Source organism: Salvelinus alpinus, chromosome 1, assembly GCF_045679555.1.
Source record: "Salvelinus alpinus chromosome 1, SLU_Salpinus.1, whole genome shotgun sequence".
NCBI lineage: Eukaryota > Metazoa > Chordata > Actinopteri > Salmoniformes > Salmonidae > Salvelinus > Salvelinus alpinus.
In genome coordinates, this window is record NC_092086.1 from 105,577,737 (window position 1) to 105,594,145 (window position 16,409).

General features: G+C 43.7%; 1 protein-coding gene across 1 annotated transcript; it reads left to right on the forward strand.

Moving 5' to 3' along the window:
- The first annotated feature begins 1,861 nt into the window (after positions 1 to 1,861).
- LOC139537664 (C3a anaphylatoxin chemotactic receptor) lies at positions 1,862 to 14,945 on the forward strand. Its single transcript, XM_071339244.1, has 2 exons — positions 1,862 to 5,713; positions 10,373 to 14,945. Exons 1-2 carry the CDS (start codon positions 5,709 to 5,711, stop codon positions 11,439 to 11,441), a joined length of 1,074 nt encoding a protein of 357 aa, XP_071195345.1. The 5' UTR covers positions 1,862 to 5,708; the 3' UTR covers positions 11,442 to 14,945.
- Positions 14,946 to 16,409: the final 1,464 nt, after the last annotated feature.

Below are 16,409 nucleotides of genomic sequence, written 5' to 3' on the forward strand. Positions count from 1 at the left end.
GTATTCAGAACCCTTGACTTTAAATCTAATCAAATGTTATTTGTCACATACACATGGTTAGCAGATGTTAATGCGAGTGTAGCGAAATGCTTGTGCTTCTAGTTCTGACAATGCAGTAATAACCAACAAGTAATCTAACCTAACAATTCCACAACTACTACCTTATACACACAAGTGTAAAGGGATAAAGAATATGTACATAAAGATATATGAATGAGTGATGGTACAGAACGGCATAGGCAAGATGCATTAGATGGTATAGAGTACAGTATATTCATATGAGATGAGTAATGTAGGGTATGTAAACATTATATTAAGTGGCATTGTTTAAAGTGGCTAGTGGTACATTTTTACATAATTTCCATCAATTCCCATTATTAAAGTGGCTGGAGTGAGTCAGTATGTTGGCAGCGGCCGCTAAATGTTAGTGGTGGCTGTTTAACAGTCTGATGGCCTTGAGATAGAAGCTGTTTTTCAGTCTCTCGGTCCCTGCTTTGATGCACCTGTACTGACCTCGCCTTCTGGATGATAGCGGGGTGAACAGGCAGTGGCTTGGGTGGTTGTTGTCCTTGATGATCTTTATGGCCTTCCTGTGACATCGGGTGGTGTAGGTGTCCTGGAGGGCAGGTAGTTTGCCCCCGGTGATGCGTTCTGCAGACCTCACTACCCTCTGGAGAGCCTTACGGTTGTGGGCGGAGCAGTTGCCGTACCAGGCGGTGATACAGCCCGACAGGATGCTCTCGATTGTGCATCTGTAGAAGTTTGTGAGTGCTTTTGGTGACAAGCTGAATTTCTTCAGCCTCCTGAGGTTGAAGAGGCGCTGCTGCGCCTTCTTCACAACGCTGTCTGTGTGGGTGGACCAATTCAGTTTGTCCGTGATGTGTACACCGAGGTACCTTCTCCACTACCACCTTCTCCACTACTGACCCGTCGATGTGGATAGGGGGGTGCTCCCTCTGCTGTTTCCTGAAGTCCACAATCATCTCCTTTGTTTTGTTGACGTTGAGTGTGAGGTTATTTTCCTGACACCACACTCCGAGGGCCCTCACCTCCTCCCTGTAGGCCGTCTCGTCGTTGTTGGTAATCAAGCCTACCACTGTAGTGTCATCCGCAAACTTGATGATTGAGTTGGAGGCGTGCATGGCCACGCAGTCGTGGGTGATCAGGGAGTACAGGAGAGGGCTCAGAACGCACCCTTGTGGGGCCCCAGTGTTGAGGATCAGCGGGGTGGAGATGTTGTTACCTACCCTCACCACCTGGGGGCGGCCCGTCAGGAAGTCCAGGACCCAGTTGCACAGGGCGGGGTCGAGACCCAGGGTCTCGAGCTTGATGACGAGTTTGGAGGGTACTATGGTGTTAAATGCTGAGCTGTAGTCGATGAACAGCATTCTCACATAGGTATTCCTCTTGTCCAGATGGGTTAGGGCAGTGTGCAGTGTGGTTGCGATTGCGTCGTCTGTGGACCTATTGGGTCGGTAAGCAAATTGGAGTGGGTCTAGGGTGTCCGGTAGGGTGGAGGTGATATGGTCCTTGACTAGTCTCTCAAAGCACTTCATGATGACGGAAGTGAGTGCTACGGGGCGGTAGTCGTTTAGCTCAGTTACCTTAGCTTTCTTGGGAACAGGAACAATGGTGGCCCTCTTGAAGCATGTGGGAACAGCAGACTGGGATAAGGATTGATTGAATATGTCCGTAAACACATCAGCCAGCTGGTCTGCGCATGCTCTGAGGACGCGGCTGGGAATGCCGTCTGGGCCTGCAGCCTTGCGAGGGTTAACACGTTTAAATGTTTTACTCACCTCGGCTGCAGTGAAGGAGAGCCTGCAGGTTTTGGTAGCGGGCCGTGTCAGTGGCACTGTATTGTCCTCAAAGCGAGCAAAAAAGTTATTTAGCCTGTCTGGGAGCAAGACATCCTGGTCCGCGACGGGGCTGGTTTTCTTTTTGTAATCCGTGATTGACTGTAGACCCTGCCACATACCTCTTGTGTCTGAGCTGTTGAATTGCGACTCTATTTTGTCTCTGCTGGGACTTAGCTTGTTTGATTGCCTTGCGGAGAGAATAGCTACACTGTTTGTATTCGGTCATGTTTCCGGTCACCTTGCCCTGGTTAAAAGCAGTGGTTCGCGCTTTCAGTTTCACGCGAATGCTGCCGTCAATCCACGGTTTCTGGTTTGGGAATGTTTTAATCGTTGCTGTGGGTACGACATCGTCAATGCACTTTCTAATGAACTCGCTCACCGAATCAGCATATTCGTCAATGTTGTTGTTGGACGCAATGCGGAACATATTCCAATCCGCGTGATCGAAGCAGTCTTGAAGCGTGGAATCAGATTGGTGCGACCAGCGTTGAACAGACCTGAGCGCGGGAGCTTGTTGTTTTAGTTTCTGTTTGTAGGCTGGAAGCAACAAAATGGAGTCGTGGTCAGCTTTTCCGAAAGGAGGGCGGGGGAGGGCCTTATATGCGTCGCGGAAGTTAGTATAACAATGATCCAAGGTTTTACCAGCCCTGGTAGCACAATCGATATGCTGATAGAATTTAGGGAGTTTTGTTTTTAGATTAGCCTTGTTAAAATCCCCCGCTACGATGAATGCAGCCTCAGAGTGTGTGGTTTCCAGTTTACAAAGAGTCAGATAAAGTTCGTTCAGGGCCATCGATGTGTCTGCTTGGGGGGGAATATATACGGCTGTGATTATAATCGAAGAGAATTCCCTTGGTAGATAATGCGGTCGACATTTGATTGTGAGGAGTTCTAGATCAGGTGAACAGAATGACTTGAGTTCCTGTATGTTGTTATGATCACACCACGTCTCGTTAATCATAAGGCATACACCCCCGCCCCTCTTCTTACCAGAAAGATGTATGTTTCTGTCGGCGCGATGCGTGAAGAAACCAGCTGGCTGCACCGACTCCGTTAGCGTCTCTTGAGTTAGCCATGTTTCCGTGAAGCAGAGAACGTTACAATCCCTGATGTCTCTCTGGAATGTTACCCGTGCTCGGATTTCATCAACCTTATTGTCAAGAGACTGGACATTGGCGAGTAGTATGCTAGGGAGTGGAGCGCGATGTGCCCGTCTCCGAAGCCTGACCAGGAGACCGCTACGTTTGCCCCTTTTACGGCGTCGCATAGGGTCGCCGGCTGGGATCAGATCCATTGTATTGGGTGGAAGGCAAAACACTGGATCCGTTTCGGGAAAGTCATATTCCTGGTTGGAACGATGGTGAGTTGACGTTAATCTTATATTCAGTAGTTCCTCCCGACTGTATGTAATGAAACCTAAGATTACCTGGGGTACCAATGTAAGGAATAACACATAAAAAAACAAAATACTGCATATTTTCCAAGGAACGCGAAGCGAGGCGGCCATCTCGGTCGGCGCCGGAAGTTAGTTTACAGCCTTATTCTAAATGTTTACATTTTTCCCCTCATCAATGAACACACAATACCCCTAAATGACAATGCAAAAACGTACAACTTTTCCCTAAGTATTCAGACCCTTTACTCAGTACTTTGTTGAAGCATCTTTGGCAGTGATTACAGCCTCGAGTCTTCTTTGGCATGACACTACAAGCTTGGCACACCTGTATTTGTGGAGTTTCTCCCATTCTTCTCTGCAGATCCGCTCAAGCTCGTTCAGGTTGGATGGGGAACGTCGCTGCACAACTATTTTCAGGTCTCTCCAGAGATGTTTGATCAGGTTCAAGTCCGGGCTCTGGCAGTGCCACTCAAGGACATTCAGAGACTTCTCCCGAAGGCACTCCTGTGATGTTTTGGTTGTGTGCTTAGGGTCGTTGTCCTGTTGGAAGGTGAACCTTCGCCCCCAGTTAGAAGTCCTGAGCGCTCTGGAGCAGGTTTTCATCAAGGATCTCTCTGTACTTTGCTCCGTTCATCTTTGCCTCGATCCTGACTAGTCTCCCAGTCCCTGCCGCTGAAAAACATCCCCACAGCATGATGCTGCCACCACCATGCTTCACCGTAGTGATGGTGCCAGGTTTCCTCCAGATGTGACGCTTGGCATTCAGGCCAAGGAGTTCAATCTTGGTTTCATTAGATCAGAGAACCTTGTTTCTGGTCTGAGTGGAAAACTCCAAGCGGGCTGTCATGTGCCTTTTACTGAGGAGTGGCTTCCGTTTGGCCACTCTACCAGAAAGGCCTGATTGGTGGAGTGCTACAGAGATGGTTGTCCTTCTGGAAGGTTCTCCCATCTCCACAGAGGAACTCTGGAGCTCACCTCCCTGACCAAAGCCCTTCTACCTCGATTGCTTAGTTTGGTTGGGCCGCCAGTTTTAAGAAGTGTCTTGGTGGTTCCAAACCTCTTCAATTTAAGAATGATGGAGGCCACTGTGTTCTTAGGGACCTTCAATTTTGCAGACATTTTTTGGTACCCTTCCCCATATCTGTGCCTCAACACAATCCTGTCTCGGAGCTCTGCGGACAATTCCTTCGACCTCATGGCTTGGTTTTTGCTCTGACATGCACTGTCAACTGTGGGACCTTATATAGACAGGTGTGTGCCTTTTCTAAATCATGTCCAATCAACTGAATTTACCACAGGTGCACTCCAGTCAAGTTGTAGAGACATCTCAAGGATGATCAATGGAAACAGGATGCACCTGGGAAGTAGTGAGTATTTGTAGATGAAAAATGCATATTTGGCATACATTAATGTCATAAATAGACAAGATATTGAGTTTCTTAAACAAAGGTGCAGACGGAACCGGGCAATTAGAGGTGGCTTGTTTTGCAAATGTATTTTGTATGATGAGTAATTTGTGTAGGTAGGTATGTACCGGCCCAGACAATATTACAGTAATAGAGATATGGCTAAATTAAACTATAGTATAGAGTAAGCAAGCTTGATTAACCAAACCAGTAATATTTCTGATGATACCAACAGATTTCTTCACTTTGCTACAGACAAATTAAATATGGTCTTTCCAGGATAGCTTTTCATTAATTAGAACTGAGAGGAATCAAGTGGATGTGACTTGTTTCATTTCATTCCCACCGATTTAAGATTCTGGCACTTTTTATATATTTTTTACAATATTTCTTATTCTTACTTGTGAATACAATAAAGTTAGATTATATTCTTTTTACATTTTAAAAATAATTTGTTTCTCTGGAACCATTCAGAACATTTGGCTTCATTATTAGTGCATCAAAATTCTTGTGTAATAAAATCAAATTGGTATCATCACAAAGAGATTGGGAAGTATGGAACACACAGCAGCACGGACCTTGATATAGATTAGGAATAACAAAGTTCCAATTATCAAACCCTGTGGCACTCCACAGGATATCTTGGCCCTGGTAGATGCACAGCCGTTTGCATAAACAAATTGCTCTCTATCATAAACATGACTATATAACCAATTATATGTGTAATCATGAACCTTAATGCAATTTAGAAAGTAATATTTAATGATCAACCGTGTCAAATGCTTTGGATGTACTGTAGCTCTGTAAGTCTACGCCTAGCCATCGTTTCAGCTTTCATTTGATGACAGCAGAGTTTATTCCAATAATGTGCAAGAGATGTATCTGGTTAGAAGTGGGGGAAATTGCTTTAGTAAGGATTTGCCTACTGTATATTTCGGATGTTGTTAGATAGATGGTATCAACAGCTGCTGATGTAGTTTCCTGTGGGTTTGCCTCAGTTCTCTCTTGTGGTTAACACTGAAACCATTTAGAAAGGAAAGCTCAATAATGGGGTAAGATTGATTCGTATTTTCAGTAGAATTGTAGGTTAACTTTTGTGTAGCACCTGTTTAAGTTATTTACTTGTGGATGGAAGATACTGTGATAGACAATAGTTTAGCAGTAAATTGTAAAGGCCTTTTCCAGCAGTTTTGTGGTGTTGTGAGGAGGAATTTACCCTTCAGTTCCTAATTATGCAAACTAACAAACAACGTTCTGACTGTATTGTAGTCACCAGCCTAGTTTCAGAACATTTCGTATTATTCTGTACGTAAATCCGAGACACTCCATTTAGTATGATATGGTATGGTTGCATAAGACAGATGGTTACTTAAGGCAAAAGCAAAAGTAGGGTGGATGGGCGGGCGTATAACACGAACAGCTTTATCATCTTAGTTAATTAACAACTTTTCAACTACTGGCTACACTACATTTGTATTTATTATGTATCCCCATTTAGTCACCAGCCTAGTCTCAGAGCATTTCGTATTATTCTGTACGTAAATCCTTGGGTCCTGCAAAATTAAGGCAGTTTATAAAATGTTTAAAACATTACAATACATTCACGGATTTCACAACACACTGTGTGCCCTCATGCCCCTACTCCACCACTACCACATATCTACATAGTACTAAATCTATGTGTGTGTGTGTAGTACATGTTATCGTGTGTGTTTGGTAATGTCTGTGCCTATGTTTGTGTTGCTTCACAGTCCCTGCTTTTCTATAAGGTGGTTTTTTAAATCTAATTTTACTGCTTGCATCAGTTACTTGATGTGGAATAGAGTTCCATGTAGTATTGTGCGCCTCCCATAGTCTGTTCTGGACTTGGGGACTGTGAAGAGACCTCTTGTGGCATGTCTTGTGGGGTATGCATGGGTGTCCGAGCTGTGTGCCAGTAGTTTAGACAGACAGCTCGGTTCATTCAACATGTCAATACCTCCTCCACTTTGAGCCAGATGATATTGACATGCATATTATTAATATTAGCTCTGTGTACATCCAATGGCCAGCCGTGCTGCCTTGTTCTTAGCCAATTGCAATTTTCCTAAGTCCTTTTTTTGTGGCACCAGACTTCTCCCCATCTTAGCTACTACTGTATCAATATGTTTTGACCATGACAGTTTACAATCTAGGGTTACTCCAAGCAGTTTAGTCATCTCAACTTGCTCAATTTCCACATGATTTATTACAAGATTTAGTTGAGGTTTAGTGAATGTTTTGTCCCAAATACAATGCTTTTAGTTTTAGAAATACTTAGAGCTAACTTATTCCTTGCCACAAACTGTGAAACTAACTGCAGCTCTTTGTTAAGTGTTGCAGTCATTCAGTTGCTGTAGTAGCTGATGTGTATAGTGTTGAGTCATCTGCATACATACACTCCGGCTTTACTCAGTCAGTGGCGTGTCGTCAGTAAAAATAAAAAAAACAGCTAAACTGGGGAAATCCTGATTCTACCTGGATTATGTTTGAGAGGCTTCCATTAAAGAACCCTCTGTGTTTTGTTAGACAAGTATCTCTTTATCCCCATTATAGCAGGGGGTGTAAAGCCATAACACATACCTTTTCCAGCAGCAGACTATAATCGATAATGTCAAAAGCTGCACTGAAGTCGTAACAAGACAGCCCCCGCAATCATTTTATAATTTCTCTCAGCCAATCATCAGTCATTTGTGTAGGTGCTGTGCTTGTTGAGTGTCCTTCCCTATAAGCGTGCTGAAAGTCTGTTTACTGTGAAATAGCATTATATCTGGTCAAACACCAATTTTTTTCCAGAAGTTTACTAAGGGTTGGTAACAGGCTGATTGGTCGGCTAATTGAGCTAGTAAAGGGGGTTTTACTACTCTTGGGTAGCGGAATGACTTTAGCTTCCCTCCAGGCCTGAATTGAAGATGTGGCAAATAGGAGTGGCAATATCATCTGCTGTTATCCTCAGTAATTTTCCATCCAGATTGTCAGACCCCGGTGACTTGTCATTGTTGATAGACAGCAATTTTTTCACCTCTTCCACACTGACTTTACGGAATTCAAAAGTACAATTCTTGGTTTGGTCCGATATACTTGGATGTGTAGTGTCAGCGTTTGTTGCTGGCATGTCATCCCTAAGTTTGCTTATCTTGCCAATGAAAAAGTAATTAAAGTAGTTGGCGATATCAGTCGACTTTGATCAATGAGCCATCTGATTCAATGAATGATGGAGCCGAGTTGGCTTTTTTTCCCAAAATTTAATTTAAGGTGCCCCCAACATTTTTACTATCATTCTTTATATAATTGACCTTTTGTTTCATAGTATAGTTTATTTTAGTTTTGTCACATGATTTCTTAATTTGCGGTACGTTTGCCGATCAGTTGGGCTGCCAGATTTATTTGCCATAACTTTTACCTCATCCCTCTCAACCATACAATTGTTCAATTCCTCATCAATCCAAGGGGATTTACTAGTTTTTAGTCATTTTCTTAATGGGTGCATGCTTATTAGCAACTGGAATAAGCAATTTCATGTGTCAAGTGCAGCTTCTGGATGCTCCACATTCACACACCACAGACCAGCAACTATTCTTTACATCATTAACATATGAATCACTGCTACATGTCCAAAAGTAAGTGAACTCATGCTCGTCGAACATCTCATTCCAAAATCATGGGCATTAATTTGGAGTTGGTCCACCCTTTTGCTGCTATAACAGCCTCCGCTCTTCTGGGAAGGCTATTCACTAGATGTTGGAACGTTGCTGCAGGGACTTGCTTCCATTCAGCCATCAGCATTAGTGAGGTTGTGCACTGATGTTGGGGTGATTAGGCCTGGCTTGCAGTCAGCGTTCCAATTAGTCCCAAAGGTGTTCGATGTGGTTGAGGTCAGGGCTCTGTGCAGGCCAGTCAAGTTCTTCCACACCGATCTCAACAAACCATTTCTGTATGGACCTTGCTTTGTGCTCTGGGGAATGCTGTAACAGGAAAGGGCCTTGCCCAAACTGTTGCCATGAAGTTGGAAGCCCAGAATCATCTAGAATGGCATTGTATGCTGTAGCATTAAGATTTCCCTTCACTGGAACTAAGGGGCTAGCCTGAACCATGAAAAACAGCCCCCGACCGTTATTACTTCACCACCCAACTTTACAGTTGGCACTATGCATTGGGGCAGGGTAGCATTCTCCTGGCATCTGCCTAAGCCAAATTTGTCTGTCGGACTGCCATATGGTGAAGCGCGATTCATCACTCCAGAGAACGCATTTCCACTGCTCCACAGTTCAATGGTAGTGAGCTTTACACCACTTCATCCGACACCTGGCATTACGCATGGTGATCTTTGGCTTTCATGAAGCTCCCAACGAACAGTTCTTATGCTGAATTTGCTTCCTGAAGCAGTTTGGAACTCTAGTGAGTGTTGTAACCAGGACAGATGATTTTTACGCGCTTGAGCACTCGGCGCTCCCATTCTGTGTGGGCTTGTGTGGCTGTACACGAGGGGGCTGAGCAGACACCCTTGTAGGGTCCCTATGTTAAGGATCGGGGAAGTGGAGGTGTTGTTTCCTACCTTCACCACCTGAGGGGGCGGCCTGTCAGGAAGTCCAGGACCCAGTTGCACAGGACGGGGTTCAGACCCATGGCCCCAAGCTTAATGATGAGTTTGGAGCGTACTATGGTGTTGAAGGCTGAGCTATAGTCAATGAATGCCATTATTACGTAGGTGTTCCTCTTGTCCAGATGGGATAGGGCAGTGTGGAGTGTAATGGCGACTGTATCTGTGGATCTATTGGGGCGGTAAGAAAATTGAAGTTGGTCTTCTAGGGTATCAGGTAAGGTAGAGGTGATGTGATATGATCCTTAGCTAGCCTTTCAAAGCACTTCATGATGACAGATGTGAGTGCTATGGGGCGATAGTCATTTAGTTCAGTTACCTTTGCTTTCTTGCGTACAGGAACAATGTTGGACATCTTGAAGTAAGTGGGGACAACAGACTGGGATAGGGAGAGATTGAATATGTCTGTAAACACTCTAGCCAGCTGGTCTGTGCATGCTCTGAGGATACTGCTAGGGATGCCGTCTAGGCCGGTAGCCTTGCGAGGTGTTAACACGCTTAAATGTCTTACTCACGTCGGCCACAGAGAACGAGAGCCCTATGTCCTTGGGAGAGGGCCACGTCGGTGGCACTGTTTTTATCCTCAAAGCGGGCGAAAAATGTGTTAAGTTAAAACTGTTTTAGCTAGTCCTTCCCTTTAGCCTAACATTAAACCTTTAACCTAAGTCCTAAACTTAACCTTAACCCTGACACCTAGCTAACGTTAGCGAGCTAGCTAAAGTTAGCCACCTAGCTAGAATTCGTAACATATCATACTATTGCAAATTTGTAACATGTTTTACAAATTCGTAACATATAATGCAAATTGTAGTTGGAACATATAAAATGGTTGATGGACATCCATAAATTTAAACATACTATTCGTAACATAGCATACTAAATGGATTGTACAGATTTACTTACTGAAAAATACGAAATGCTCTGATACCAGGATGTAGTTACACATGCCATATAGACAGTTTCCATCAATCATGAATTGTTATTTGACGTCAATGACAATCCTCAATGCCATGAAACATTAAATTAGAACATAGATTGTGTTTTAATGATTAAGTCAGAATATGAGTGACATTCTGTGTCAATTTCTCCATAGGGACAACATGGATTTCTCAAAGCATTATGTCACAGAAGATCATGGGGAGTTTGACTTGTATTATGACCCGTTATATGAAACCTTTGTGTCAGAACAAGGGCATCGATCCATATTAGTGGTGTCCATAGTTCTTTGCAGCATTGCCTGTGTCCTCGGTATCCCAGGCAATGCCTTTGTCATCTGGATAGCTGGAGTGAAGATGAAGAGGACAGTCAACACTGTCTGGTTTGTAAACCTGGCTGTAGCAGACCTCCTCTGCTGTGTCTCCATACCCTTCTCCATAGCTGACATCATACTGAACCCTCACTGGCCTTATGGAGATGCTATGTGTAAGATTCTTCCATCCATGGTCGTCCTCAACATGTTCGCCAGTGTTTTCACACTGGTTCTAATCAGCCTGGACCGCTTTGCTCTGGTCATCCTGCCTGTCTGGGCCCAGAACCACCGGAGCATCACCCTGGCCTGGCTGCTCTGTGGTCTGGCCTGGGTCCTGGCCCTGCTCCTCAGCCTCCCCTCTATGATCTACAGAGAAATAGAAGTCCGTGATGATATGAACATAACACTGTGCATCTATAACCACCTACAAGACAAAACTGAGGGCAACCAGTCGGCTATCAAAGCCACCCACGTCACCAGGCTTATACTCGGCTTCCTCATCCCCCTACTGGTCATCGCTGTCTGCTACCTGCTGATCGGTAGGAGGGTGAGCAGCGGCCGCTTTAAATCCCAGAGGGCCTTCCAGATAATTTTGGTTGTGGTGACAACGTTCTTTGTGTGTTGGCTGCCTTATCACGTCATTGGACTGATGATCGAGTATGGCGAGGAAGCCTCCCAGGACATGGCCAGGGCTCTAGACCCCCTGGCCATCTCTCTGGCTTACGTCAACAGCTGTCTCAACCCTGTCCTGTATGTGTTCATGGGTCAGGACTTCAAGGAGAGGGCCAGGGTTTCTCTAAGTAAAATATTTGAGAAGGTCTTCAGCGAGGATGTGACTCTCCGTTCCTCTGTGTACTCCATGGGACAGTCACAGCTCTCACGGGCCACCAACTCGTCTGAGGCTCAAGTCTGAGTCAGAAATGTCTGACCTAAAATGAGTATAATCTGATATATAAAACATTTTACAAGCAATTAAGAAATTAGACTTTGACAATAACAAAAGAGGGTTTAAAGTTCAGTCCATGCCTTATTTGAAATGTTGCATGCATGGCTTTTTGTACAAAGCTGTTGGGTTTTTGTTTGCAATTTGTCCTAAAAACTCTCTTCTGTTACACTTGTTTTTCTTATCAGTGTAATTATAATGGGGTGTGGAGGAAGAAGTAACACCACTGTAGATTACTCTGATGAAGACATACCAAATGAAAAAAGTTTGTCACCCACCCATTTTACACTTTCATGTAGCACTGCATCTATCATTTAAAAAAACAAACCAAGAAATATCAACTGGTGCTGGTTGGTGTAGTTGGTCTCCCGAGTGGTGCAGTGTTCTAAGGCACTGCATCTCAGTGCAAGAGGTGTCACTACAGACTCTGGTTCGAATCTAGGCTGTATCACATCCGGCCGTGATTGGGAGTCCCATAGGGCGCAATTGGCCCAGCATCTTCTGGGTTTGGCCGGGGTAGGCTGTCATTGTAAATAAGAATTTGTTCTTAACTGACGTACCTAGTTAAAGGTTAAATAAAAAGTCTCTAGATAAGCACCATAATTAAACTTGACTAACCCCATATGCTGCCAGTGAAGTTGTCCCTGGAAATCAATAGATTGAAATGTTAATTTTCATATGTCAGAACAATCAGAATACCCTTTTGCTGACAGGCCTACTCAGAGCTATCTCCTGTATGTGATGACTCATTGGGTGGGCTGGAGTTTAATTGGAACAGGAGGAAGTCAACTATTAGCTAATCATCTGCTCGAAAACAAACTTACATTTCACCGTGAGTTCCCTTTTTATCTTCCCTGTGTTACATTCCTCCTAATGGATGTAAGAGCCATATAAATAGGATGACTAGAATGGACAAAGGGAATGTCCGTTCCAGTAATTATCTTTCTGTATTTAAACTTGGAATCTGCCTTCTATGTCCTGTATGACTATCATTGGCCGGTCCATGCTGTAGTGTATTGATGTGGACAATAATTACACTTAAATGTTATACCATCCAATCTCAGTTGCATATCATTGATAATCACATAGTCACATGCTGTATACCAGAGATAATGTCTATTCTTATTCAGTCATTTTTTCATCACATCTAACTGAAAGGATGCCTTCTTAAGGCATCGAAATCATCTACTGTAACACCAATATATAAATCACCAGACCAATATGACATGAGCAACTACAGACCAATCAGTATCCTCCCTGTCATCTCCAAGGTTGCAGAGAAAGTGGTCATGGAACAGCTAACAGTCCACTTGAATGTGGGTAGTTTTCCCCTTCACCCCATGCAGTTTAGGTCACTCTACAGACTCTACAGAAAACAACATATGTTGCGATCTCCTAAAGATGATCAAGGCCAAGCTGGACAAACGGGGTGTTGTAGGTGCAGTTCTCCTCCACCTCAGAAAATCCTTTGACACTGTTAACCACAACATCCTCTCCAAGCTATCCAACTTCAACATCTCAAGTGCTTTGATTTAAAAAAGCATGCACTTCTCCACAAAACTAAACGAACAGGCTTACCCGGACACTCATCCACAGACAAAAAAATCTAAACAGACAGAGTTTAAATATCTGGGCATTATCCTATACTTTAAACTTTTAAAAAACACATAAAAAATATGTCCACAGAATCAGATATATTCTCTGAAATGTAACTCTCTCTACACAGGCAGCCAAGATGTATTTGCATGCAATGATCTTCTCTCACCTGTCCTATTGTATCACCAGCTGGTCAACAACACCATAGTACCCTCTGTTCGATTCGACATTTTGAACATTGAGATATTAAAGACATGATAGATCAGACGCATAGTATATTTAAAGAGTGAGATCTGTAGAAAGACAGAGTGGCTGTGGAATGTGCTGGGTGGACGGGAGGAGATCAAAGGATTGCTATAGGGGAGGCAGATGGACATCTGTGGACTAGGCGAATGAGGGGTTGAGGTCAGATCCACTGAAGGGAGTAATATAGGTTTACTACCCTCTTCCTGATGGAACCATAAGATGTAAGGATTGGAGAGAATGAGTGTCTTAAGTGGGATATATATACAGTGGGGCAAAAAAGTATTTAGTCAGCCACCAGATTGTGCAAGTTCTCCCACTTAAAAAGATGAGAGAGGCCTGTAATTTTCATCATAGGTACACTTCAACTATGACAGACAAAATGAGAAGAAAAAAAATCCAGAAAATCACATTGTAGGATTTTTTATGAATTTATTTGCAAGTTATGGTGGAAAATAAGTATTTGGTCACCTACAAACAAGCAAGATTTCTGGCTCTCACAGACCTGTAACTTCTTCTTTAAGAGGCTCCTCTGTCCTCCACTCGTTACTTGTATTAATGGCACCTGTTTGAACTTGTTATCAGTATAAAAGACACCTGTCCACAACCTCAAACAATCACACTCCAAACTCCACTATGGCCAAGACCAAAGAGCTGTCAAAGGACACCAGAAACAAAATTGTAGACCTGCACCAGGCTGGGAAGACTGAATCTGCAATAGGTAAGCAGCTTGGTTTGAAGAAATCAACTGTGGGAGCAATTATTAGGAAATGGAAGACATACAAGACCACTGATAATCTCCCTCGATCTGGGGCTCCACGCAAGATCTCACCCCGTGGGGTCAAAATGATCACAAGAACGGTGAGCAAAAATCCCAGAACCACACGGGGGGACCTAGTGAATGACCTGCAGAGAGCTGGGACCAAAGTAACAAAGCCTACCATCAGTAACACACAACGCCGCCAGGGACTCAAATCCTGCAGTGCCAGATGTGTCCCCCTGCTTAAGCCAGTACATGTCCAGGCCCGTCTGAAGTTTGCTAGAGAGCATTTGGATGATCCAGAAGAAGATTGGGAGAATGTCATATGGTCAGATGAAACCAAAATAGAACTTTTTGGTAAAAACTCAACTCGTCTTGTTTGGAGGACAAAGAATGCTGAGTTGCATCCAAAGAACACCATACCTACTGTAAAACATGGGGGTGGAAACATCATGCTTTGGGGCTGTTTTTCTGCAAAGGGACCAGGACGACTGATCCGTGTAAAGGACAGAATGAATGGGGCCATGTATCGTGAGATTTTGAGTGAAAACCTCCTTCCATCAGCAAGGGCATTGAAGATGAAACGTGGCTGGGTCTTTCAGCATGACAATGATCCCAAACACACCGCCCGGGCAACGAAGGAGTGGCTTCGTAAGAAGCATTTCAAGGTCCTGGAGTGGCCTAGCCAGTCTCCAGATCTCAACCCCATAGAAAATCTTTGGAGGTTCATCTTTTTAAGTGGGAGAACTTGCACAATTGGTGGCTGACTAAATACTTTTTTGCCCCACTGTATATCTGTGATGGGAGAAATGTTGGGTTGTCTGAATTACAGCTGTACAGAACCTTTGGGAAGAATTAAACTTGGTTAAAACTTCTCTAGTGTCCGTGAGTTATTTACTCTGCAAAATAAGAACCTAACAGATGGTGGCGTCGGCAGGATTCACCACGATTTGTAGTCAAACCAAAGAGGCCAGATCAGTGGAGCTGTAACGGCTGTCGTCTTCCTCCTCGTCTGAGGAGGAGAGGTTAGAAGGATCAGAGGACCAATGCGCAGCGTGGTAAGTGTCCATCACGTTTATTATCAAACATAGACTGAACACTAAGAAATACAAAATAATAAAGGTGAACATAAACGAAAATGAAACAGTTCTATCTGGTGCAGACACACGAAGACTGAAGACAACCACCCACAAAACCCAACACAAAACAGGCTACCTAAATATGGTTCCCAATCAGAGACAACACAAAGCACCTGCCTCTGATTGAGAACCATATCAGGCCAAACACAGAAATAGGAAAACATAGAAATACAAACATAGACTGCCCACCCCAACTCACGCCCTGACCATACTAAATAAAGACAAAACAAAGGAAATAAAGGTCAGAACGTGACAGGAGCAGAGCTGGCAACAAACAAGGTAGGCTAGTTCCTATATCTGTACACTCATTTTGACATCTTGGGGAGATGAGAATCGTTGGCTGAACTAATTATGGGATACGGACCTGGAGAGCCTAAGTTTAATTGTATAGGCCCATTGTGTAACGACCGGTCATAGCTTTATTATAACTGGTAAGGCCCGGAAGTTAAACTCATACAGGCTGGTACCTGTAGGGTAAGTCCTAGGGGGTAAATCCCTAGTAGGTTGGTTCCTGCTAGTACTATAAAGTCAATAGTAAACCCCAGTGGGTTAATATCTGTGATTACTATAAATATAGGGTGAGTCCCGGAAGGTAAGCCCGCGTAGGCTGGAACCTGCGAAGGGTGAGTCCTAGGGGGTCAAATCCAGCGGGGTTGGTTCCCTGCATAACCTATAACAGGGTGAGAGCCTAGTTGTAGTAGCCATAAAAGTGTGTGTGTGAATGGGAGGTTAGTTGTGTGCCCTGTTGGGATACTGAACCATGGCAGATTATGTGGAAATAGGAAGACAGATTTTGGTGGTGTGTGTTATCAATAATAGGGATATTGGAGGAGATACGACACAAAGCCATTATTCTCCAGTAATAAATCCGCAGATACTATGGTATCGGTTCTAATACAAAGTATGAAGTGCCATGACCAATTCATTATTATCCGGGGAAGTGTGTAGTGCTATCTTAGAACATAGTTAATAAAAGGTGTGTATTATAGACGGGAGTGAAGAAATCTAAAATACCCTGAACACCATCGGGAGTGTTTAGGGAATAATTTAAAAAAAGTTATTTTACCTTTATTTATACAGGTTTTTTCTCATTAGGATAATATCTCTTTTCCAAGAGAGACCTGGTCCAATAGCAGCAGGGGGAACAACGTTTCAGACAAAACAACTTACATGCACTAACACAACATTAAACAAAACTAT